This window comes from Hypanus sabinus, chromosome 13, assembly GCF_030144855.1.
Source record: "Hypanus sabinus isolate sHypSab1 chromosome 13, sHypSab1.hap1, whole genome shotgun sequence".
Classification (NCBI taxonomy): Eukaryota; Metazoa; Chordata; class Chondrichthyes; order Myliobatiformes; family Dasyatidae; genus Hypanus; species Hypanus sabinus.
The window spans coordinates 46,976,130-47,001,621 of NC_082718.1; the positions used below are offsets into that span (position 1 = coordinate 46,976,130).

The window sequence follows — 25,492 nt, forward strand, 5'->3', positions numbered from 1 at the left end:
ACATTTCAAAAGCTAACAAACTAACATAAAATACATTTTAATTAAATACTGACCAATTATTTCCCAAAGCCACAGGGAGCCGCAGCACAGAGGTGAAAGAGCCACAAATGGCTCGGGAGCCGCAGGTTGCCGACCCCCGATCTAAGGCATTATAGACAATTATATATTTGGCAGAAACAATATATTGTGTGAAATCTCAGCCATTTCTTCATTTTCTCTTTTCATTCTTTGTTCGGTTTTAGGGACTTTTAGAAGCTCTTCATTTTTTATTTTGCTACTTTACAGGCATGCCTTTTTAACCACACTATCAACCTGTGTATCTACTTTCAGGGAGCTATGAACTTGAACTCCCGTATCCCTCTGCTCTTCAACAATTTTAAGGATCTTGCCCTTAACAGAGTACTGTCTCTTTACATTTGACCTATCAAGGTGCATCACTTCATACTTGGCTGGGTTAAATTTGCCATTTCTCCTTCTATATCTATATCCCGCTGTATATCTTTGCCAGTCTTCTACACTATCCACAGCACCACCAATCTTTGTATCATCTGCAAACTTACTAACCCACCCATCTACATTTTCATCCGGGTCATTTATACACAAACAGCAGAGTTCCCAGACCAAATCCCTGTGGAACACCATTACTCACAGACCTGCAGCTAGAATAAGTCCCTTTGATCACCACCTCATCTTCTATGGGCAAACTGGTTCTGAATCCAAACAGCCAATTCACCATGCCATGCATCTTTATTTTCTAGATGATTCTTCCATGAGGGACCTTGTACAATGCCTTATTAAAATCCTTGTAGACAACATCCACTGCTCTAACTTTACCCTTTTTTTTTGTCACCTCATCAAAAAGAACTCAATCAAGTTAGCAAGACATGACTTGCCCTGCACAATGCCATGTTGGCTTTCCCCAATTAGGTCATGGTTTTTCAAATGCACTCCCTACCACTGACGTGAGAGTCACCGGACTATCCTAATTCCCTTCTCGATTTCTTTTCTGGCTTCCTATCAATCGTCAATGGTTATCTGATTTATGGTCATCCTTTGCCTATTCTTACTCAAAACATCTTTGTTTTCTAGATTTCATGGAAATACTGAAACCTTTCCTCAGTCCAATACTTCCCTTTAACTTCTCTTAGCTGTTGATGGAAGGCCTTCTCTGGAGTTTTTAATTTCTCAGTGAAATGTACATTTCATGTGAATTATGAAATATGTCTGTTATAGTAATAGATAATTATTTAATTCCCCAAATTTCTTGATTTAATCCATGCTTTATATCAAAGATAAATATATTACACTTGAATTCTCTTTACCGTACTAAAACCATGACATAGGAGCATAATTAGGCCATTTGGCCCATTGAGTCAGCTCCATTATTACATCATTGCTGCTTTATTAAACCTCTCAACTCCATTCTTCTACCTTCTCTAATCAAGAACCTGTCAGCCTCTGCTTTAACACAATGACAGCCTTCTGTGGCAATGACGTGCTCAGAATTACCACCCTCAGGCAAAAGAAATTCTTCTACATTTTTATTCTAAAGGGAGATCCTTCTATTCTGAGGTTTTGCCCTCTGGTCCCAGACTCCCCCACTATAGGAAGCATCCCCTTCACATTCAGATTCAGATTCAGTTTATTGTCATTTAGAAACCACAAATGCAAAGCAGTTAAAAAATGAGACAACATTCCCCCAGAATGATGTCACAAAAGCATATGACAAAACAGACTACACCAGAAAATCCACGTAACGTTTGGCAATCCCCAATCCAGAGTCCGGAGAGGCTGCTGCGTATTAATATCGCGCTACCGTCTTGCGCATTCCCCGCAAAGGAGCTCCAAATCCACCAGACAAAAACAAGACCAAAAATTAAAGCTACAAGACCTGCACAAAACAACATAATTACAACATATAGTTACAACAGTGCAAACAATAGCATAATTGATAAAAAAACAGACTATGGGCACAGTAAAATCATCCACTCTATCTAGACCTTTCAATATCTGATATATTTTATTGAAATCCACCCCACGCCCCTCCCTCCATTTTTCTAAACTCCAGCTCATTCAAAATAACATCTTTCCAGGATATTGCTACTTAATCCTATTTCATCACACTGGATCACATCTATCATAATCTATGTTGCCTGGGTTGATTCTAATAATGAGTTGCTCCAGGAAACCCTTCTAAATTCACGCTGTGAACTATTTCTGTCTATTAGTGATGCCTGTTTCAAATATTAATAATGTATTTGTTTTGCCATCATTACTAACTGCATAGATGTTTCTAGAGAAGTCTAAATAGTGTTCTTTATCTGTTTTCTTCACAAAGTAAAATTGGTAAGTATAAAGATTTTCTTCATACTCACCAGTTCTATTTAGTAATTTTCTGATTCGGTGTCTTTCTATTTCATTGTGCATCATTTTGCCACTATCGGAGTCACTCGGTATTTCTTTATTTAGTCTGTCCTCTCCAAGGGAAACTGGAACTTTGAGTTGCTAGTCTTTTTGAATCTTTCTAATGATATTGCATCTAAGCTATTTACCCCATCTAAATGTGAAGTATTTCAATCAAATCAAAAGAAATTAATAAATAATATAACCATATAACAATTACAGCACGGAAACAGGCCACCTTGGCCCTTCTAGTCCATACCGAACACTTACTCTCACCTAGTCCCACTGACCTGCATTCAGCCCATAGCCCTCCATTCTTTTCCTGTCCATATACCTATCCAATTTTACTTTAAATGACAAAATCGAACCTGCCTCTACCACTTCTACTGGAAGCTCGTTCCACACAGCTACCACTCTCTGAGTAAAGAAATTCCCCCTCGTGTTACCCCTAAATTTCTGCCCCCTAACTCTCAACTCATGTCCTCTTGTTTGAATCTCTCCTAGTCTCAATGGAAAAAGCCTATCCACGTCAACTCTATCTATCTCCCTCATGATTTTAAATACCTCTGTCAAGTCCTCCCTTAACCTTCTACGCTCCAAAGAATAAAGATCTAACTTGTTCAACCTTTCTCTGTAACTTAGGTGCTGAAACCCAGGTAACATTCTAGTAAATCTCCTCCATACTCTCTCTATTTTGTTGACATCTTTCCTGTAATTCAGTGACCAGAACAATACACAATACTCCAAATTTGGCCTCACCAATGCCTTGTACAACTTTAACATTACATCCCAACTCCTATACTCAATGCTCTGATTTATAAAGGCCAGCATACCAAAAGCTTTCTTCACCACCCTATCCACAAGAGATTCCACCTTCAGGGAACTATGCACCAATATTCCTTGATCACTCTGTTCTACTGCATTCTTCAATGCCCTACCATTTACCATGTATGTCCTATTTCGATTATTCCTACCAAAATGTAGCACCTCACACTTATCAGCATTAAACTCCATCTGCCATCTTTCAGCCCACTCTTCTAACTGGCCTAAATCTCTCTGCAAGCTTTGAAAACCTACTTCATTATCCACAACGCCACCTACCTTAGTATCATCTGCATACTTACTAATCCAATTTACCACCCCATCATCCAGATCATTAATGTATATGACAAACAATATTGAACCCAGTACAGATCCCTGAGGCACACCACTAGTCACCGGCCTCCAACCTGACAAACAGTTATCCACCACTACTCTCTGGCATCTCCCATCCAGCCACTGCTGAATCCATTTTACTACTTCAATATTAACACCTAAAGATTGAACCTTCCTACCTAACCTTCTGTGCGGAACCTTGTCAAAGGACTTACTGAAGTCCATATAGACAACATCCACTGCTTTACCCTTGTCAACTTTCCTAGTAACCTCTTCAAAAAATTCAATAAGATTTGTCTAACATGACCTTCCACCAATAAATCCATGTTGACTGTTCGTAATCAGACCCTGTCTATCTAGATAATTATATATACCATCTCTAAGAATACTTTCCATTAATTTACCCACCACTGACGTCAAACTTACAGGCCTATAATTGCTAGGTTTACTCTTAGAACCCTTTTTAAACAATGGAACAACATGAGCAATATGCCAATCCTCTGGCACCATCCCTGTTTCTAATGACATTTGAAATATTTCTGTCAGAGCCCCTGCTATTTCTACACTAACTTCCCTCAAGGTCGTAGGGAATATCCTGTCAGGACCCAGAGATTTATCCACTTTTATATTCCTTAAAAGTGCCAGCACTTCCTCCTCTTTAATCGTCATAGTTTCCATAACTTCCCTACTTATTTCCTTACCTTACATAATTCAATATCCTTCTCCTTAGAGAATACAGAACAAAAGAAATTGTTCAAAATCTCCCCCAGCTCTTTTGGCTCCACACATACCTGTCTACTTTGATTCTCTAAGGGACCAATTTTATCCCTCACTGTCCTTTTGCTAATAATATAACTGTAGAAACCCTTTGGATTTATTTTCACCTTACTTGCCAAAGCAACCTCATATCTTTTAGCTTTTCTAATTTATTTTCTTAAGATTCTTTTTACATTCTTTATATTCCTTGAGCACCTCATTTACTCCATGCTGCTTATATTTATTGTAGATCTCTCTCTTTTTCGGAACCAAGTTTCCAATATCCCTTGAAAATAATATGCCTTCCATTTAATATTTTTACAAATACCCTCAAGCTTAGTATTAGTCATTGATAGATCGGCATTATAAAACTCACTTTCTTCCTTCTACCACACTCTGTAATCATTACTACTGTGCTATTCTATTACATGGCCTTGACTTTGCTCTTTAAATTTACCACTTACCCTTACCTGAGCATCTCTCATATCCAAGCTACAATAATCATTTGACTTGCCAGATTTACAGTTGGGAATAATTTTCTCTATAGGTCTGCAGAAGGCATGTTAGCTCTTCAACTAAAGGACAGCTCTAAATGAAAGTGGAGTGTCCATCTTGGCACTGAGAATCTCAAGACCTTTCACTAGAATCTCAGTGTAAATCCCATGGTAGGGGATTCTAGAACACGAAGGCACAACTTCAGGATTGAAGTATGTCCTTTTAGAACTAAGATGCAGAGAAATTACTTTAGTTGGAGGGTGGTAAATCTGTGGAATTTGTTGCCATGAGTGGCTGTGGAGGCCAAGTCATTGGATGTATTTAAGGCAGAGTTAGATAGGTTCATGATTAGCCAGGGCATCAAAGAGTATGGGGTGAAAGCAGGGGAGTAGGCATGACTGGAAGAACTGGATCAGCCCATGATTGAATGGCTGAGAAGACTCAATGGGCTGAATGCCCTTCTTCTGCTCCTATATCATATGGTCTTATGGTAAATGGCAGGAGTAGTGTCCCACCTGTAGCTAAGACTATTGGGTCCACTTTGGCATGAGCCACTTCAGAAGTCAGACAACTGGAATGGAAGCAAGTCATCCTCAGAAAAATGGGGTCTTGTAGCAAGATAATGAACAGACCTTCCCAACCTTCACTCTAAATCATTTTCTTTTTTATATGGTTAAACTCACGTATTTTCCAATTACCAAAGTGGCTTAAACATATTAAACTAAAAATTAATTTCTTAAGATAACTTTGAACATTATATTCTTTTTGTGGTAGTCACCTGATCATACTGTTTGATTCCATCAGGATTTCTCCACTTAATTTTTTTTAATGAAACCCCTGTGGGATCTAGAACAAGTTTGTGATTTGAACATTCACAGGGAATTCTTGCATCTACTAAATACAAGAGGCAACCAATGAAAAACTACAATAATTCTGGAGGTCATAGTGAAAAGCACGAACATTGGCCTTCCAGCCAAATTCCAAGCACCCACTTAACACAAACCTTCCACTACTTACTTATTTACTCCCCACATTTATAATGCTGATTATATGACTCATCGATATAGTTGGGGCAGGGAGACAATTAAACTATGAGCCTGCATTTGGTATGTGCGAAGATATCAGAGTACCCAGGGCGTCCACATCATAAAGAGAGAAAGAATGGGCAGTCTTTACACAGATAGCATGGAGATTCTAATGACCAGCTGCAGCTATGGTACAGTGACATAGCCGTGTGACCCCCTAGTACAACTGAAATAAATACTGGAATAGTAAGGGAAATCAGCATGTATTCCTGATTAAAACTCAGCTTAAAAATATAAAATGAGGAGGTTGAGAAAATTAGATGGAGTTCAATAAACCCTGTTTCTAGCTTGTAATTTTTATGTAATTTTGGAAGGGAGAATTAACATAAGACAGAATTAATTAACTACTTGTACTATAATAGATTTCATAATAAGAATGTAATTATCAGGAACAGGAGCAGACCATCTGGCCCTGTGAATCTGCTCCATCACTTACCAAGATCAGGGACAATCTTTTGCCTCGACGTTTAACAGTATTCTCACCGTATCACATAATTCCCATAATATTGGGAGATCTATCCATTGTGTTGTTCTGTGGAACACTGTGACCAAGCTAACTTGTCACCAGAATGTAGTGCTAACATTCCCAGGCTGCCCCCGGCACACCCTTGGGTGTGCAGAACCCTGCCCGTTACGCCGCTGGCGTTTATGGCAGCAATGTAGGTCCTTCATGTCTGATGGTGTTCAGGGCTTCCTTCAATGTATCAATGACTTCCTTGGGTCTGTTGGTTGTTAGCACAAGCAACAGATTTCACTGTATGTTTCAATGTACATGTGATAAATAAATCTGAGTCTGCATGAAGTCCATGACCAAGCCTCCGCAGCCCTCTGGGGTAAAGTTTTTCCAGAGTTCCCTAATTCTAATGCAGTTCTTTAAAATCTTAAATAAATAATTTCCTTCAAATAAAGGAAGGTATTTGAGACAGCTTTAAGATGACATTTTGTCATGGTGATGAAATTTACATTGATTTAATCTACATTAGCTATTGATTTACATTTGAAGTGTGTAGAATGATAAGCAACTGTCAAAGGTTAACTGCCAAATGGTATATTTCCTGATCAAAATATTCATACAGAATGGATCCAACAGCAATTGCCTTTGGGGGAATATGATATTTCACCCATTAAGATAAGAAAGTAATCCTTGTATTCCTCTGGCTAGAACATGTTCTATTAATGTGGTTACTGACATTGGAAAGTGAATGATAAAACAGCTATGGTCAAAATATTAATCAATATGCACAGCTTTTTACTATTTTTCAATCTGCTTGTAAATTTCTTTCTTCATGCCTTTTGTACTACAATGACCAGAGTTTAAAATTTGTTTTTCAGTTTGTGCCTTTTCGCGACTATGTTGACAGAACTGGAAACCATGTGCTGAGTATGGCTCGACTTGCAAAGGATGTTTTAGCTGAGATTCCAGATCAGTTTCTCTCATACATGAAATCAAGAGGAATTAAACCATCCCCTGCTCCACCTCCATACACTCCCCCAGGTTATCCTTTGCAGACACAGCTTTAACCGAGTTACCCCATCATTCCTAATTGTCATTCTGACCTGAACTGATTACACTGGATGTGTCTGCTGTATTTTATTATCAGGTTGCACTACAAAGACTTAATGGATGTTGACTGCGTTCTACTTAGAAAGCATCAAAGAATTTCGACTGGGTTTCAGATTGCATGGTGCCAAAACATGAGGCAAATCATAGGGAGAGGCTGCATGAACAGAAAGGAACTGAAGCTTTCTGCGGGAGTGTTGGGGCAGGGCTAGCTCCTTATTCCCTTATCAGACTTGTATCCTTTGGAATAGAAGCCCTTTTTAGAAAAAGGAGAAGTGAGAATGGGAAATGGTAAAATTTGCAGCTTAACTGGAATTGAAGTCCTTAACTCTTGTAAATAATTGAGAATGAGCAGTTTGTTTTCTTTTAATGTTTACATATAGATTCTTTTTATAAGTAAATCCTTTTTATAAGCACACATTTCCTGTAAACGCAGTTTTAAATATTGAAATTGTTGTGAGCTATTACTTTGATGCACCTCCATTTGTTGCTGACTTGGATAAGGATGCCTGCTCCAGGACACCGGTGACTCTCAAACAATGGGGCACATAAATCTGTCCAGCAGAGGCTTGCGGATGGGTTTAACTCTTCAATCAGCATGGCCTTCTGCCACAAACAAACTAGTACTTCAGTTCCTCATGCCTAATTAGTGGGTGATCCTTTCCAGTCACTCACACCACTCACATGTTATCCAGTGCAATTACTTCAAAAATAGGCAGAGGTGAAAACAAAGAGAAAACTGGGGAAAAAAAAGAATGGAAAAACAAAAAATGGAGATAGAAGGACTACTGAGATGAGACAGGAAAATAGTAAAAATGTTGCAAGCTTTATAGTTTGACCTGTAGCCTCCTGTTTGATTTGATCAGGAATTTCCAACCTGGGGCCTCGGACCCCTTAGTTAATGTTCAGGGTCCATGGCCATAAAAAAGTTGGGAGCCCCTGGATTAGATGAAGTATAAGGAATTTTGAGAAATGCTGCACTACATTATGCCAACCGTGGGCAAACCTGTACCTTTCAGGTAACTGTGCCAGAAATGTAATTGCACAATATGTGGTCTTGTGCTTCTGAATTCTGTTTATTAAAATGTAATTTAATTTGTAACGTGTTTGTTTAGCTCTTTCAGCACATGCTGTAACAGCATTTACAGTTCTGGATGAGAAATGCACTTTTTCTTTGAATTGTGTGCTAGGTTAACTTCAGTACAAAATGGCCTTAAATTCTCTAACCACTACAATGACTTTTTTTGCATTATGTCTTTGGATATTGACCAGTGAGGCATGGTTTTAAAACTTTTTTTAAGCCAGCATTGTAGTAGCTTTTTAATTTTTCCCATTGTTGTGGAAATTTAGTGCTCAGCTTATTTAATGTTTTGCATTTGTATGGAAATTTTTCACGTTATACTTTAAATAACAATTAATATAAACATTATGCTTTTGCAAGGGGTGCTAGAATAAAGGAAAATTGTTGTTACTGTAAATCTATGGATTTTTTAAAGCAATTCCCTAATATGTAACTTTATCAGAATACAAATTGAAATTTAACATGTTTACTATTAAAAACAATCCAAGTTCATTTAAGAAAAACAATTAATCATAATAGGGAAAAATACAAATATATGCTCTCAAAACAAAGAAAATTTTCCTGACTTTTGTATACTTCATACCTTTACTAAACTATATTTATGCCACCTGTTGTGGGTCAAATTCCTTTGTATGATGTTAAATCAAATCATAGTTTTTTTAAACACTAGAATTAGCTGCGATATAAATTTTTATGATCAGACTAATTAGAGAATATGGGACCAAGTGTACTTTACCATTTGAGCAACCCCAAAAAATAACTTGTGGGATAAATGTTTTTGTCAAGCTGGTGCAGTAGTACAGTAGAACCATTTTATCAGATGGTACATTTTTGCCAAGAGGGAAAATGAAAGCACATAATCAATTTCATACTTGATGTATCAAGAACCTAAAGGTCATTAGATTTTACATCCACTATCCTCTCCCAAGCAAAAACAAACAAAATACATTATTACTGGGCAAAAGGTTCTTGCTTGGATAGAGCTTTGGCAGATTGGCAAGATTGGGAATAAAGGGAACTGTTTCTGATTGGCTTCGGGTCGGGTGTTGTAGTGTAATAATTTGGATGACGATTGATGGCTTTGTGGCCAAGCTTGCGGATGATGCGAAGATAGGTGGAAGCGCGGATATTATTGAAGAAACAGGGAGGCTGAAGAAGGACTTAGACAGATTAGGAATAGGCAAAGAAGTGGCAGAATGGAATACAGCGTCAGGAAGTGTATGGTCGTGCACATTACAAAAGGGAAGAAAATTTTAAAATCTAACGTGCGAAGGGACTTTGGGAATACTCTTGCAGGATTCCCTAAAGATTTTGAGTTGTTGGTGAGGAAAGCAAATGCAATGTTAGCAGTCATTTCTTGAGGACTAGAATATAAAAACAAGAATGTAATGTTGAGGCGTTAAACGGCACCAGTGAGGCCTCACTTGAGTATTTTTGAGCCCTTTAACTAAGAAAGGGTATCGTTACACTGGAGGAGGTTAAAAAGAGGTTCACAAAAAATGATTCCAGGAATAAAAGGTTTATCATGTGAAGTGTGTTTAATGGCTCTGGGATTGTACTCACTGGAACTTAGAAGAATGTGGTGGTATCTCATTGAAAGCTATCAAATGTTGAAAGGCCCAGATAGAGTGGATGCAGAGAGGATGTTTCCTATAGTGGGTGAGTCTAGGACCAGAGGCCACAAGCTCAGAATAGAGGGACGTTCCTTTAGAACAGAGAAAAGGAAGAATTTCTTTAGCCAGAGGGTGGTGAATACATTGAATTTGTTGCCAGTCTGTGAAAGCCATGTCATTGAGTGCACTTAAGGTGAAGGTGGAGGTTGATAGATTCTTGATAGGTCACGGCATGAGTGGTTACAGGAAGAAGGTAGGAGAATGGGGTTGAGAGGGAAATAGAATAACCATGATCAAATGGCTGAGCAGACTCGATGGGCTAAATGACCTAATTCTGCTCCTGTATCTAATGGCCTTATTATGTCGTGGTATAAATCTAGCAACAGTTGATATACAACCTTTCCTCTTTTTGTATTATTCTTTCTTGGACATCGATATAAAATCAGGCCTACTAACTTGTTTGGATTGTTTGTTTAGGGTTTGTATTGCTACAGACTTTGGCTTTTACCCTACATAATCATCAAATTTTGTAATCAAATGGGATTCCAATAACACTATCATTATCTTTATATGTTTCTAAAAGTTCGTATTTGAACAGCTCTGAGAGTTAATGGTATATTACTGAACAGTTTAGTTTGTCGAAGAAGCATGTAACAATTCAAGTTGTAGTGAAGTATGGTTTGAGTGAAGTCCTATTGAAAAGTGATATTTCAAAACTGTGCTCTGAATGTTTAGCACCAAATATAATGCTATACACTTTTTACATGTTATCATACAGGTTGTTTTCATTAACCCTTATGTTGTTTACTTAATGAAGTATTATGTGTGATTATTTTAATATTGAGAAAAACTGTAAATTGAATACTGTTATTTTCTGACATTATTAGAAGTAGACAAACCACTGACTTGAAGGATATTATTCATTGGTTATCTTAATGGATACTAGCACACAATAATTATACTTTCCTCTCAGTGTATAGAACACTACTATAGCATCATTAAGGGTATGTGGAATGTAAAGTTATATTTTATTTTGATATGCATTTCAAATAACTGAATGATTGTTAAACACTAAGTAAGAAGTCAGTGATTAAATTTATGTGTCATTAAGATTTAAGAGAATATTAAACTTTATTAACTCATAATGCTCAAGAATGGCACAGCCATCATGACTGTGATGCCATCATGACGTTCATGCTGACTTCTGGTGCCTGCAACTCAAGAAACCTAGTCACCCTACCAGTTGGTTTATATATTAAAACATAATTTCTCTAGACTTGCAGTGAAGAATAATTGTTTATAACATTTAAACCAACAAATAAAATATGAGATGTAATCAGACAAATTAAAATTGGGAAAATATAGCTCTGTATGAAGGGGCAGCATCAAATTAATATGTTGCAGGTATTCTTGCTGGATAAGGGTTATGCAACCCTTTTTATTAATAATATTAATTTAAAGTGGTTATCATGGGAGAAAATAGTTTCTTCTGTAACCCAGTAAAGTTTCAATTATTCTCTAGTTAGCTGTCATAAAAAATAACTGAGCAATACCTCACTTAAAGAGCTGGTGTTAATCCCAGATTTCCTTAGAAATTGATGCTTCCAGGAATGTTATTTCACCATCCCTTCTAATAAAATTTTATTAGAAAATTAAAATTGATTGAAGCTGGTATTGCCAGTGTTACAAAACTGCCAAAATATTATATTTCAGGAAATGTAACATTGATCATTTATTTCGCTAACTTCTCCAGCATTTTAGACTGCATAATGTGAAATGAGTAATAATCTCACCAAGAAAAACAATGTTCAGTTGTTTCAATTTTGATATATGTAAATCTTTGCTCCATCACAAATCGGAACTTTTTATTAAAAGTATCAGGTATTTTTTTTCTAGAATAAAGGAAGTCAGTCATGGAAATGTTATTTAGTATTATAACATTCACTATAAATGTGTATTTTTTCCTCTAATGGGAACAGAATAAAATGACATAGCAATTTCAAAATAAATTGAGCCTTTATTATAAAGAGCTTCTGCATCAATGTGAATTTTTGTTCACAAAATCTGGAATTATAAAGTAACGTATGTACAAACACCTCCTTCATGCTGTTACCTCAGATAGATTTCCAACTTCGCTGAACAACTCTGCAAATTCGTTTTTATAAATTGTTTAAGTAACTAAGTTTGGCTTTCAAGGGTTCAGACTAGGATGCCCATTACTAGAAATAAAATGTCCTAATTTTTTTCCCCTCAGAAATTATTATCATATGTAGTGGTGATGTAATTACCCCATTTGTAGCATTATACTGTACATCCATGTTTTCAAATTGAGTAAAATATCTTGATATTTTGATATGCATTTCAAATAACTGGTAAATATCAATTTAAATATCATTTCAAAAAATTGGTGAATATCAATTAATTTCTTGATATTTTACCAGAAATTAATTTCTTAATTTATCCATGTCATATAACCCTCTTCTGGTCTTTGGAAAGACTTTGAAATATGTTATTACCTTCTTATTATAGATATTGTCCCACTGAATTTTACATGTGTTTGTCCAGGGTTATCATTTATGCTTTGTTTATGTGTAATGTTTAGCTTTGAATGTAAATTATATTATTCAGTATATTAACTTTGGGATTTCTGATAATCCAAATATAATCTTGACAAATCACAGAAATCAGAGGATAGACAGCATACTTAGGTGTTTAATTCCCTCTGGTCTTACAAAGCTTAACATTTAATGTGAGTTATTTTCATTATTATTTTGAACTATTTTAAAATAAATAGCAATTTTATGCAACTACTCAAAGGAGGAAATTAAACTCATAAGTTTTGAATGCTATTTAGAATTGCTGATTTATTTTTTGATATGTAATTTCTATTAAATTCACCAAGAGCTGGTCTGTAGTCTGTTTTCTTTTGTATTTACAATTATATAATTTTCAATCCATACTCTTTTCTGAAGTAAAACTGATACCACCATTTGTTGAAAAGAAGAATTATTTTAAATACATTATTTCCCCTTTATCCAATTCTTAGAACCTTTCCCTCATACTGAAAAACAACTTTTAGCATGTCCCAAAGTGCTCTGTGGTTGATCAGATACATTTTAAACTACTGTTAGCGTCACAATGCAGGAAAGCCATCAACTGATTTGTGCACAGCAAGGTCCCATAGCTGATTGTCAAGGACTAAATAATAGTTTTTAAATATTACTGTCGGGGTAAATGTTGGCCGGGATTCAAGCAGTTCTTTTTTCTTATGCCTATCTGGGTGAGTAGATGGCGATCTTAGCATTTTCACTGTCTACCACAGGTTTTAACGTATGGAGTATAATGAGATCTAACTATCCTTGACGTTAGCCACTCCTGAAAGGACAAACAAGTGCAAGTTAGCTCTTCCAGGGTAGGCGTTAATTCTGGGCACACACTGCCCACATCAGGGAATGACAATAGTCATCTAATAACAACAGGTTATAATGATTTAGTGTAAGATATGTAAGCCGACATTGGAATTAATAAAGAATCATTGATCAAAAATATTAACACTGTTTCCCTCTCCATGAATGCAGCTGAATGATTCAAGCATTTTACAGTTGTTTATTTTCCAGTATTATTGGAAATCTTATGAACAAAGAAATAGGAATCGGCCTCCTGGGCTTTAGACTCTGCTGCATATCCTGGCCAATTTCTACCTCAGCAACAATTGCTTATGTCATCCTCATATCCTCTGATTCCCATGATATTCAGAAATCTGACCTATCTCTTTAAATGGGCTCCATAACTGAGCCTACTGTACCTCTCTGGCATGCAGAATTCCAGATAAATGTCTACTCATTTCTGTCCTTGATACTGTGACCCCTAGTTCTAGACAAGTACAACCATAAGAAATTTCCTCCCTGTATCCAGTCTGTCAAACCCTGTAGGAATTTTATAACTTTTGAACACTCAAACATGTAGGCAAGGTCTACTCAACCTTCCCTCATACAGCAAACTTGCCATACCATGAACTGGCTTAGTGAATTTTTCCTGCATTCTTGCAGTTCGTAACTTATGAAACCAGAAATACATGCAGTATTCCTGCTCCAGTTTCACAATTGCAGTAAGATTTCCTTACTGTATTTAAGTTCTCTTGTCTTCCTAACTGATTGTTACACTTGCATTTTCGGTCAGCTAAGGGCATAAATAAATAGAATTTTTTTTAATCAGATCGTGGTGAATCTTTGGAATTGCACATCTCTGACTTAAATGGCCAATCTCTTATTTAAAATGTAGTGCTTTACTGTTTGCCTAATAGGGATGTCATTATTTTTTTATTGAGACATAAGATGCTGGAATCGGGAGAAGAATGCAAACTGCCAGAATTCAGTAGATCAAGCAGCATCTGTAGAGGCAAAGAGTTGATCCATGTTTTGGGACAAGGCCCTGCATTAGGACCAAGAAGGAAGATGGTCGTGTTATAGAAAGGAGAGGGTGGGAGGGATGTTCTACAGATCCTACTCAACTTGCTGAATTTTTTCAGCAGTTTGATTTTTGCTTCATTATTTCTGTGCTGGCATAGAAGTATTCCTAACCCCAAATTAACAAGCAAATAGAAGGAATGTTTTAATCCGCCTGTGGCAACCTTCATACTTGGAATTGGTTTATTATTTTATATATATACTGAGGTACAATGAAAAGCTTCTAATCCATATTGTTCATATAGATAAAATCATTACACGGTTCATTCAGGTAGAACAAGGCTAAAAAACTACAGAATTAACTAACAGCTACTGGTGAAGTGCAGAGCAGGTAAGCAGGAAGGTGCAAAATCATAATGAGATAGATTGTGAGATAAAGATTGCATGTATATCATAGCAGGGAACCATTCAACAGTTTTGTGGCAGTGGCATAGAGGCTGTCCTTGAGACTAATGGTACGTGCTTCAGCCCGATGGAGTTGGGGCGCGGGGAGAATGTCCAGGTGAGTGGTGTATTCAATTATGCTGGCTGCTTTACTTAGGCAAGAAGAAGGACAGAGTTCATAGAAGGGACTCATGTACTTCCATGATGTAGTACACAGTGTTCACAACGCTCTGCTGTTTCTTGTGGGCATGTGTCATGATGCGTCCAGATCAGACGTTGTCTATGGGTATATTGATAAAAATTGTTAAGAGTGGATGCGATCGTGCCAAATTTCTTTAGCCTCCTGAGGCAGTAGAGGCACTGGCAAACTTATTGGCTACGCTGCTGATTTTCAGTCCTCAGAACTTGAAACTTTCAATCAACTCAACTTCAACAGTCGGTGTGCACTGGAGCACAGGCACCACTCACATTCCTGAAGAAAATTACCAGCTCTTTTGTTTTCCTGACATTGAGGGAAATGTGGTTGTAATGACACAATGTTACTACACTATCTCCTTCCTGTACTCTTAATTTCTTGTTATTTCAGATACTGCCTGCTGAAGTGGTATTATCCGGGGTTAGAGCAGTGGCTGCCAGAGTCATGAATATATAGGGAGTAGAGTTAGAGGGTTGAGATTCAACCTTGTGCACCACCCAATCGTTTAAACTTATCGTGGTGGAGTTCCTGCTGCATTTCCTTACTGATTGCAGTCTGTTGGTCAAGAAGTCAAGGATCCAGTTGCAGATGAAAGTATTGACTCCCAGAATCTGAGGTTTGGTGATGAGTTTTCTTGTAATTATAGTGTTAAAGGCAGAGCTGTGGTCAATATATAATATAATGCATAGATCTTTTTACTGTCTAGAGCTCTGGAGATGAGGGTAGGAACAAGGCTGGTTGGTTTGACTCCATCTTGGGCATTAACGTTAGTTATTGGAAAATTAAACAGTTAACTGTGCATCTATTATGGTTACAACCAGCATTGCTTTAAACAATAAATCAGAGATAAGATGCATCTTATTCATGCAACACATTCATTAATATTTCCTTGCTGAAATTGAATCTGCCAGGACAGTTCAGGGCCAAAGTCTCTGAGATATTTAAAAATCTCTGTGAAATTTGGCAGTTAATGTAAGGAAGGAAACAGTTGTTTTGAGGATTATAGGCAACAGGAAATTACAGATAGGGATAAATGATGATGGGCGGATAAGGAAATAAGGAGATGAATTTCAAAATTTAGGCACTAGATATCTAAGAGCTTAAATAGTTCAATAACCATGTGATGGGTTGCTTTCATAGAATGTGGTGCACAAAAAATACCGCAAAGCTACAAAGACAACTTTCATCCTGTAGAGCAAAGGAATAAAGACATAACCTTCACCCAGTGGAGTAAAGCAGCAAGGACATGCTGTGTTTTGCCTGGCATGCCTGTACCCATCATGAAGCCTATATAACTAATGGCATCTACCTGCGTCATGTCAATTCCCTGCATGTTCATGTGTCTGAAACATTGATGTTATATCTGCTTCTTCCACCTCCGTTGGCAGAACGTTGCAAGCAACTACCACTTTCTGCCTCACACACATCACATTAAACATATGTACTCTAGTAAAAGGCCTTCCTGTTGTGGGTAAAAGGACTCTGATCACCAATCTTATCAATGCCCCTCCTAGTTTTATCTAGGAAGGTTGGCCTTGATGGAATTTGAAGCTTGTGCTTTGTCCAGTGTAGCAAAATCAGGGAATGAAGATGGGTTTTTCTTTTATCAAAGTGGAATAATTTTGATTGTGTTTCTACTCTGATAATTCTCATTCAATTTAGTAAATTGCAGCAGTTTTTTGTTGTGAAGGACACCTCCCATCAAATTCCCAGTAGCTGATCAGAAAGTGATTTTATTTTTAACAAAACAAATGCTGGAAACACTCAGTAGATCCGGCAGCATCTGTGGTTAAAGGAACCAGGTTTTAATGTTTCAGATCAAAGACTCTTAATCAGATCAGGGGTAGCGAGAAATTAATGGTAGGGCAAGGCCAATGTTGCTGTAGTGGCAACCTGTCAATGAAGCCATCTAGTTAATAGATTAATGAGCAAGTATATGTTTATGATAGAGAGACAAGAAACAAACAAAGAGCTGCCTTTCTGTCTGTCCTAGTTCTGATGAAGGGCATTCAACTTCACCAAGGAAATAATAATAAGATGCATTGTATCTCTGTAAGTTATTTTTTATAGTAATGCTAGTTCTAACCATAATAGGCCCACAGTTAACCTTGCAACATTGAATGTTTCTCTCCCCCAGTTATGAGCTGACCTGTTGAATGTTTTCACATTCTCTGTTTTAATTCCTGTCCTGGTAGTGCCAATGTTAGTTGACATTGTCTGAGTTAGTCCGAGTCTGAGGTATTAAAATCCAGATTTTCTGTGTGGCACATTGCTGAAGCAAATCAGATTCAAATTCATTTATTTCTCATAGTACATCAAAACATGCAGTGAAATACAGTACACTGTTGGATGTGCTGGGACCAACCGTTAGGGTCAGCACACTTGCTCGTGCCAACATAGCAGGCCACCATGTTCAGTAGAACAACACAAACAACAACAGATCATGACATGCAACGAACCACCAACGTCCACATCAGACAGGTAATAATTTGTCTTTAAAGGTAACAACCAGGATTTAAAGATCAGCTGAAGTGATAGCTCAAGAGGGCCAGCATCGGGAGCTTCCCAGCTCAGTAATTCCACTTCAATTGAGACAGCAGCTCATCAGATGTATTTTATAACCAAATGAATTTATGGATAAAATAAAATTTGGTCACGTACTCTGCAATATACTGGCGAGTGAAAAAAGTAAAAATTCTGAAAGATGCTACAATCATCAGCTTAAGACTGTGGAAAGTGTCTAAAAATGAGTAAGCAACTTGGAGAGATACAGAGATAATAAAGGCATGATGATTACTGCAGAATTTCTGCATATTACTTCTCTCTTTACAAGCATGCTGTAATATTGGGTGTGAAAAGAGTATTGCATTTATCCTAATGCAATAATAGACTAAGCAGAGATTGTACAGGACAATTCATCATTGAGCATAAAAACAGGCTGCAATTGAGAATCAACATTTCATAGAACATGCAACAGTGCAGCACTGGACAGGCCATTCAGCCCACAATGTCATGCTGGTTTTGATGCCAATTTACACTAAATGTCTTCCTCCAGTTTAGCATCCATATTCCTCCATTTCAGGGGTTCCCAACATGGAGTCCACAGACCCCTCAGTTAATGGTAGGGTTCGTGGCATAATGAAGGTTGGGAACCCTTCCTCCATTCCTTTCATATTCATGTGTCTAACTAAAAGTCATCAAACTGCCCACTTCCACTACTAATCCTGGTAACCTATTTCAGCCACCTACCACTGTGTAAAGAACTTGCCACTCATTTGCCTTTAATTCTCTCCTCTTGCGTTTGGCATTTCTACCACAGGTAACACTTTCTGACTGTATTCTATATATGCCTCTCAAAATTTAAATAAGAAGTGTCTCTCAGGTTTCCATTCATCCTCCAATACTCAAAAAGGAACAATCCAAGCTTGGCCAACCTATCCTTAAAGCTCACACTCTCTAATCCAGAACAAACATTTTTCACTTGCTCCACATCCTTCCTATAATGGAGTGACTGTGCAGAATACTCCCAAGGGTGGTCTAAAATTTTATATAGCTACAGCAAGACCTCAATTCCCCTACCGATGAAAGCAAGCATTCAATTCACTTTTTTTTACTACCTATCGACCTACACTTTCAGTAAATAATGGAATGGGATCCCAAACTTCCACTCGACCTCAGTGCTTTTAATGGGTTTACCAGTTACTTAAGTGTCAAGGAATAAACTTTGCTCTTATCTGTGCAGGGGCTGCTGATGGAGTATATTCAAAGAATGGCTATTTCCCATCAGAAGGCTGAATATTTTTGCTTTACGAGTTAAAGTAGATGGATAAATTACTCACTGGGCTTTTTCCACAGATAGACTTGCCAAATCCTTGTTACCATGCCAGATATAATGGTTGAAACACCATTGCAATTACATTTTCCTTACAGTCACACAAAGCAAGGGTGAGATGGTGTGTGAGAGTAACAGATTGCTGGAATGGTTTATGTTTACCGTGTACATTTATCTGTAATTGTTGAGGTTCCACGTGACTCTCAAACATGTGGCATTCAAAACCAGGGAAGCAGACTTCACAATGACTCAGGTTAGGCATCAAATGGCAAAGCTCAGATGCGTGATTTGAAATTGTAGCTGTTGTAATTGATTTAACAAGTATGGCATTACCTCAGGGATTGTGCAATAATCATTATGTTCTTTAAGCAGGATGGAAATGCCTCCAAAAACATCCTCTGGCTAGTTACTGGAAGCAGTCAAAGCATAATGTTTCAACATAGTCTCAACAGAGAAGGTGTATTCTGGATAATGGGGGAGGGGAATGGTGGCATCGCTGCTGGTGAACTAATCAAATACGGATTTTTAAAAATATTTTAAAGGCATAATTGTATACACTCCAACCCTTTCGATTCTTTATAGCTTTAAGTTAATAATCAAGAGGGACTAGCATATTTAACCCCTGGAGTTCTGATTACCATTCAATTAATTCAAGGCCATTTGTAACCACTACTAACCAGTACATCTTAGGACTGTGGGAGGAAACTGGAGCACCACATAGTTCATGGAGAGAATTTACAAACTCCTTGTGGTCAGCACTGGAGCTTAACTCCAAACAGGAATGCCCTGAGCTGAAATAGCATTGCACTGACTGCTGTGATTGTAACGTAACTCGATAATCATTGTCTAATGTAAATCTAATAACTTTATCTCACCAATAATTCATTAAATATATCGATAAGTTTTGTAATTACATTTTGTAACAAACATTTCCTTCATAGATGCTGCCTACCCTGCTGAGTTTCTCCATTACCTTGCATGTGCTCCAGATTCCAGATTCCAGTATCTCTCATATCTCCATAATTAATGCATTGTTTGCTAATTATGTTGTTGTGATATAATTAATTTCATTTTGTTTAGAGATACAGTGCAGAACAGGCCCTTCCATCCCAGTGAGACGCACTGCCCAGCAACACACTTACTTAACACTAGTCTAATCACAGGACAATTTACAATGACCAATTAATTTACTAGCTAGTGTGTCTTTGGACTGTGGGAGGAAACCGGAGCACTCGGAGGGAACCTACACAAAATGTACTAATTCCTTACAGTCAGTGCCGGAATTGAACTCTGGAATACCTGAAGCTGTAACAGCATCATACTAACTGCTACGCAAAGCCGGCTGATGGTGTAGTGGCATCCGCACTGGACTTTGAGGCGAGTGGTCCCAGGTTCAAAACTAGCCGGCTCCTTGCACACTTTCCATCTCTGCTGGGTTGAGCATCAAGCTAGCAACCTTGACTTCGTAATTATCAGACAAGTGCTGAAGAAATAGTAAGGTTGCACCACAAGGTGCAAAAAGAAACAACTGATTTGCTACCATGAGTACTTGGTGCATCGTATTGTAGTACAAGGAGGAGACAATTTTAAGCTGAGCACTTTTGAAACACAATCCATCATGATAATATTTGTGTGTAATAGAAACATAAATACTGGAAGAACTCAGCCAGTCAAGCAGCATCTGTGGAAAAATAAACCAGTTACAGTTTTAGGTCGAAGAGCTTACAGCAGAAATGAGAGAGTGAGCAACTTGGTCCAAGTAGTAGACAAGGTTGGAAAGGATGATGGTTAGCAAAAAAGGGGGGTTTCTTCATGGAGTGAAATAATGTAGTCATCAAATAGACAGCTGCATTCTTTTCTCTGTGCAAGATATTCCTGTTGTTGTGAATTGTGTATTTTTTGGCCTATTGGGACAATATTGAACTGGGCAGAATACACAAGTGAAAAAAAAACGGGAGAGAAATGGCAATCACAGTTAGTTAGTCTCAATACAAATGGGAAGAAAGGAGGTTCTGAATATAGCCGGAAGGCATTCTCTAACAGAAAAACCTTTGCTCTGCTACCCTTCGGCATTACATGCTTGAAACCTTAAGTCCTTGGTTGATAAGAGCATATACAATGGCATCAGTCTATCCATTGTTCAATAATTAGCCAAAGAGTCTGTCCCCCTATGAAATATAGGAACTGAATAATGGTACCTACAATATCTGTCACTTGGCAGAACAGCCACTTTGGTTCATGCATTCAATCCCGAAGCTTTTATGAATCACAAGAGAACCCACTCCCTATCATCAGCCATCCTGTCACTATCACTGACAAGGATTTATAGGTATTATGGTCTTCAAGCAGCAGTCATTACATTTTAATTCCAGGGTGGCATTCTGTGTCAGGATTACTTAAAGACAATGACAAACAACTTCTGACAGTCTAAGTGTTGGATTCATAACTTTAAAATTCTATAGGGAAAAAATATAGTGTACAAGTAATCGAATTAGACCATTCTTGAACAGTGTACTGGCAATGTTAAATCAATGAGAGAGCAATAACCCAACTATAGATTTATGGCTGACGTTCTTCCCTGACTGAAATCAATACTGGAACACAAATGTGATATTCCAGTATGGATTGCCAAAATGAAGGTGAGATCTCACTGACAAATGCAGAAGAGAATTTTGTTGTCAAGATCCCCAGCACCATTAACAAAAGGTACTGACTTCATCATCTCTCAAAAAAGCTATGGGAAGTTAGGAAGGACTTCTGTCACAGATAAATAGTATGTAATGCTTCTGCTTCAATGAAAATAAGCATTTGCAATTTTGCACCAAGTAGGGTTAATGTCAAAATTTAAATAAAAAAGATGGACATTTGTGGCTCAGGCACAGGTTTCTTTTCATTATATCAGATTATGCAACCTTTGACCTCTAAATGTTAAATAATTCAACTCATAACCAACTTTTATCCATCCAGCCATGCTTACAGAGAATGTCAAGAACAGATGACTGGCAACTGTCCATTTCCTTCTTGAAATTTGTTTAAAATATAGAGGCACATAAAAGGTTATGGTATCACTAGATGCTGCATTGTTAAACACTGGGGTTCTGCTGTTTTAGATGCAGCAGGAGGGAGGGATTAAAGGAAGTTATGGGTGGAACTGAGTAATAAGAAAGGTATGACCACGTTAGTGGGGCTATATTACAGACTACTCAACAGTCCGAGGGACTTAGAGGAACAGATTTGTAGAGAGATCACAGACTGTTGCAACAATGTAAGGTTGTTACAGTAGGTGATTTTAACTTTCCACAAACTGACTGGGACTCCCATACTGTCAAAGGACAAGATGGGATAGAATTTGTCAATGTCTTCAGGGAAGTTTCTTTAATCAGAATGTAGAAATCCCAACAAGAGAGTGCGATTACTTGATCTGCTATTGGGGAATGAGACAGCAGGTGACAGAAGTTTGTATAAGAGAAAACTTTGCGTCAATGCCGTTAGTTTCAAAATAAATATGCAAACAGATAGTTCTGGTCCGAGGTTTGAGACTCTCAATCAGAGAAAGGCCAATTTTGATGGTATCAGAATGGATCTGGCAAGTGTGGATTGGAAGAGACTATTCTTGGCAAAGATGTATTTGGTAAGTGGGAGGCCTTTTGAGAGTACAAAACTTGTATGTGCCTGTCAGAACAAAAGACAAAACAGGTGCAGAGAACCTTGGTTTTCAAGAGCTATTGAGGCTCTGGTTAAGAAAAAACAAGGAGGTACAGAGCAGGTATAGGCAGGTATGAAATACAATAAAACACTTAAGAAATAAACCAGGAGGGCTAAAGGAAGGCACGAGGTTGCACAAGCAAACAAGGTGAAGGAGAATCCTAAAGGATTCTATAGATATGTTAAGAGCAAAATTGATCCTCTGGAAGATTAGAATGGTAATCCATGTGTGGCACCAAAAGAGATGGCAGAAATCTTAAATGCATTTTTTTTGCATCTGTATTTACCAGGAGACAGAGTTAAAATCTATAGAAGTGAGTCAAAGCAGCAACAAATTCAGAGGAGGAGGTGTTTGCTGTTATGAGGCAAATTAAAGTGGATAAATCCCCAGGGCCTGACAAAGTGTTCCCTTGGACCCTGCAGGAGGCAAGTGCAGAAATTCCCAGGGCCCTAGTAGAGGTACTTAAATCAAACTTTGTGACAAGTGAGATTGGAGGATAGCCAATGTTTTCCACTGTTTAAGAACTGCTGTAAAAGTAAATCAAGAAATTACAGTATAGGCCTGTGAGCATGACATCAGTAGCGGGAAAGTTATTGAAATGTATTCTATGGGACGGGATATATAAGTATTTGGATAGATATGGACTGATTAGGGATAGTTAGCATGGCTTTGTCATGGAAGGTCATGTCTAACCAATTTTATAGAGGTTTTTTTTGAAGAAGTTACCAGGAATGTTGATGAAGTCAAGGCAGTGGATGTTGGTTGCATAGACTTTAGCATGGCATTTGACAAGGTCCCGCATGGGAGGTTGCTCAAGAATGGTCAGTCGCTTGGCATTCAAGATGAGGTAGTAATTTGGATTAGACTTTGGCTTTGTGGGAGAAGCCAGAGTGGTAGTAGATAGTTGCTTCTCTGATTGGAAGCCTGTGATTAGTGGTGTGCCTCAGGGATCAGTGCTGGGTCCTTTGTTGTTTGTCATCTGTATCAACAATCTGGATGATAATGTGGTTAACTAAATCAGCAATTTTGCAGATGACACCACAATTAGGGTGTAGTGGGCAGTGAGGAAAGCTATCATGGCTTGCAGTGGGATCTGGACCAGCTGAAAAATGGCAGATGGAATTTAATGCAGACAAGTGCGAAGTATTGCACTTCGGTAGGACCAACCAGGGTGGGTCTTACACAGTGAATGGTAGGGCACTGAGGAGTCTGGTAGAACAAAAGGATATTGGAATACAGGTCCATAATTCATTGAAAATTGCATCACAGAAAAATAAGATCATAAAGAAAGATTTTGGCACATTGGCACTCATATATCAATGTATTGAGCACAGGAGATTGGATGTAATGTTGAAGCTGTATAAGACATTGATGAGGTCTAATTTAGAGTATTGTGTGCAGTTTTGGTCACCGACCTACAGGAATGATGTCAATAAGGTCAAGAGAGTACAGAGAAAATTTACAAGGATGGTGCCCAGTCTGGAGGACCTGAATTGTAAGAAAGACTAAATAGGTTAGGATATTGTTCCTTGGGACATAGAAGATTGAGAGGAGATTTAATAGTGCTACACAAAACTATGAAGGCTATAGATAGGTAAATTAAAGCAGGCCTGTTCCACTGACGCTGGGTGGTACTACAAACAGCTGGCATGGGTCAAGGGTGAAAGGCCACAGGTTTATAGGGAAGTTAAGGAGTAATTTCTTCACAGAAAGGGTCCTGAGAGTGTGGACAAGCTGTCAGCACAAGTGGTGCATGTGAGCTCATTCAATGTTTAAGAAACTTTTTGATATGTACATGGATGGTGGGGGTATGACAGGCTATAGTCAGGAGGAGGTTGATGAGAGTAGGCAATTCAAAGAGTTTGGCATGGACTAGATGGGCCGATGGGCCTGCACTTTTCTATGACTCTATACTGAGCGTAAACCATTTTGTAAAAGTATCAGATGTCTTTTACAGAATAGCTAAAATAAAGCTTTTGTAACACAGCTTGAGAAAGCATACAGTTCTTCCAAATCAGTTACTTTCCAGCACATCAGACAGCCCTTTCTAATTCATCACCTCTTTTTCACACTTCCCTAACACTCCAGTGGAAACAAAATTACCTTTTCACATAATGGCACTCTTCATCATTACAATTTGCATACTAATATATATCCTGTTGTCATGTGAAAATGTCACTTGCATATCATTAAAATTCAATTGAGTGTTCATCAACGCCAGGTTCATAATGATTCAAAAAGGTAAGAACTCCTTGTATCTGTATCCAGATGTGAAGGTTCATGTAGGATTGATGATATGAATAATCGAGTTTGCAGCTGGAATAGGATTGTTTAATTCCACACAAATTAAAGGAAGAAAGATTAGCCAAATTTCTTTGTAGATGTCCAAGCAGCTTAGTTCTCTAAATTTCACACCTTTGTACAGATGAAGAATAGTTTTATTTGTCACATGTATTTTGAAATATCCAATGAAATGCATCATTTGCATCAAATCAAATCAGCGAGGGTTGTGCTGGGCAGCCCACAAGTGTTGCCATGCTTCTAGAAGCAAAATAGCATGCCCACAATTTACCAATCCTATATCTAACTGTAAGTCTTTGGAATGTAGCAGGAAACCGGAGCACCCGGACGAAATCCGTGCGGGCACAGGTAGAACGTTTAAATTCCTTACAGACAGCAGAGGAATTCAAATTCCGATTCATCAGCTGAAGCTATAAAGTGATTGCACTAACTGTGACACTACCACGCTGCCCATTTGG

At 37.9% G+C, this 25,492-nt stretch overlaps 1 protein-coding gene and 1 long non-coding RNA gene across 3 annotated transcripts in view; one reads left to right on the top strand and one right to left on the bottom strand.

Moving 5' to 3' along the window:
- LOC132403834 (copine-8) overlaps window positions 1-13,057 on the top strand; it is a 336,023-nt gene extending 322,966 nt beyond the window's left edge. For both annotated transcript variants that reach the window (XM_059987560.1, XM_059987561.1), the window contains one exon: window positions 7,227-13,057. In XM_059987560.1, coding sequence (XP_059843543.1) covers window positions 7,227-7,415 — 189 coding nt within the window. In that variant the 3' untranslated portion in view covers window positions 7,416-13,057. The remainder of the gene's footprint in view (window positions 1-7,226) is intronic.
- The window catches only part of LOC132403835 (uncharacterized), a 51,089-nt gene that overhangs the window by 13,182 nt on the left and 12,415 nt on the right, over window positions 1-25,492 (bottom strand). The window lies entirely within an intron of this gene.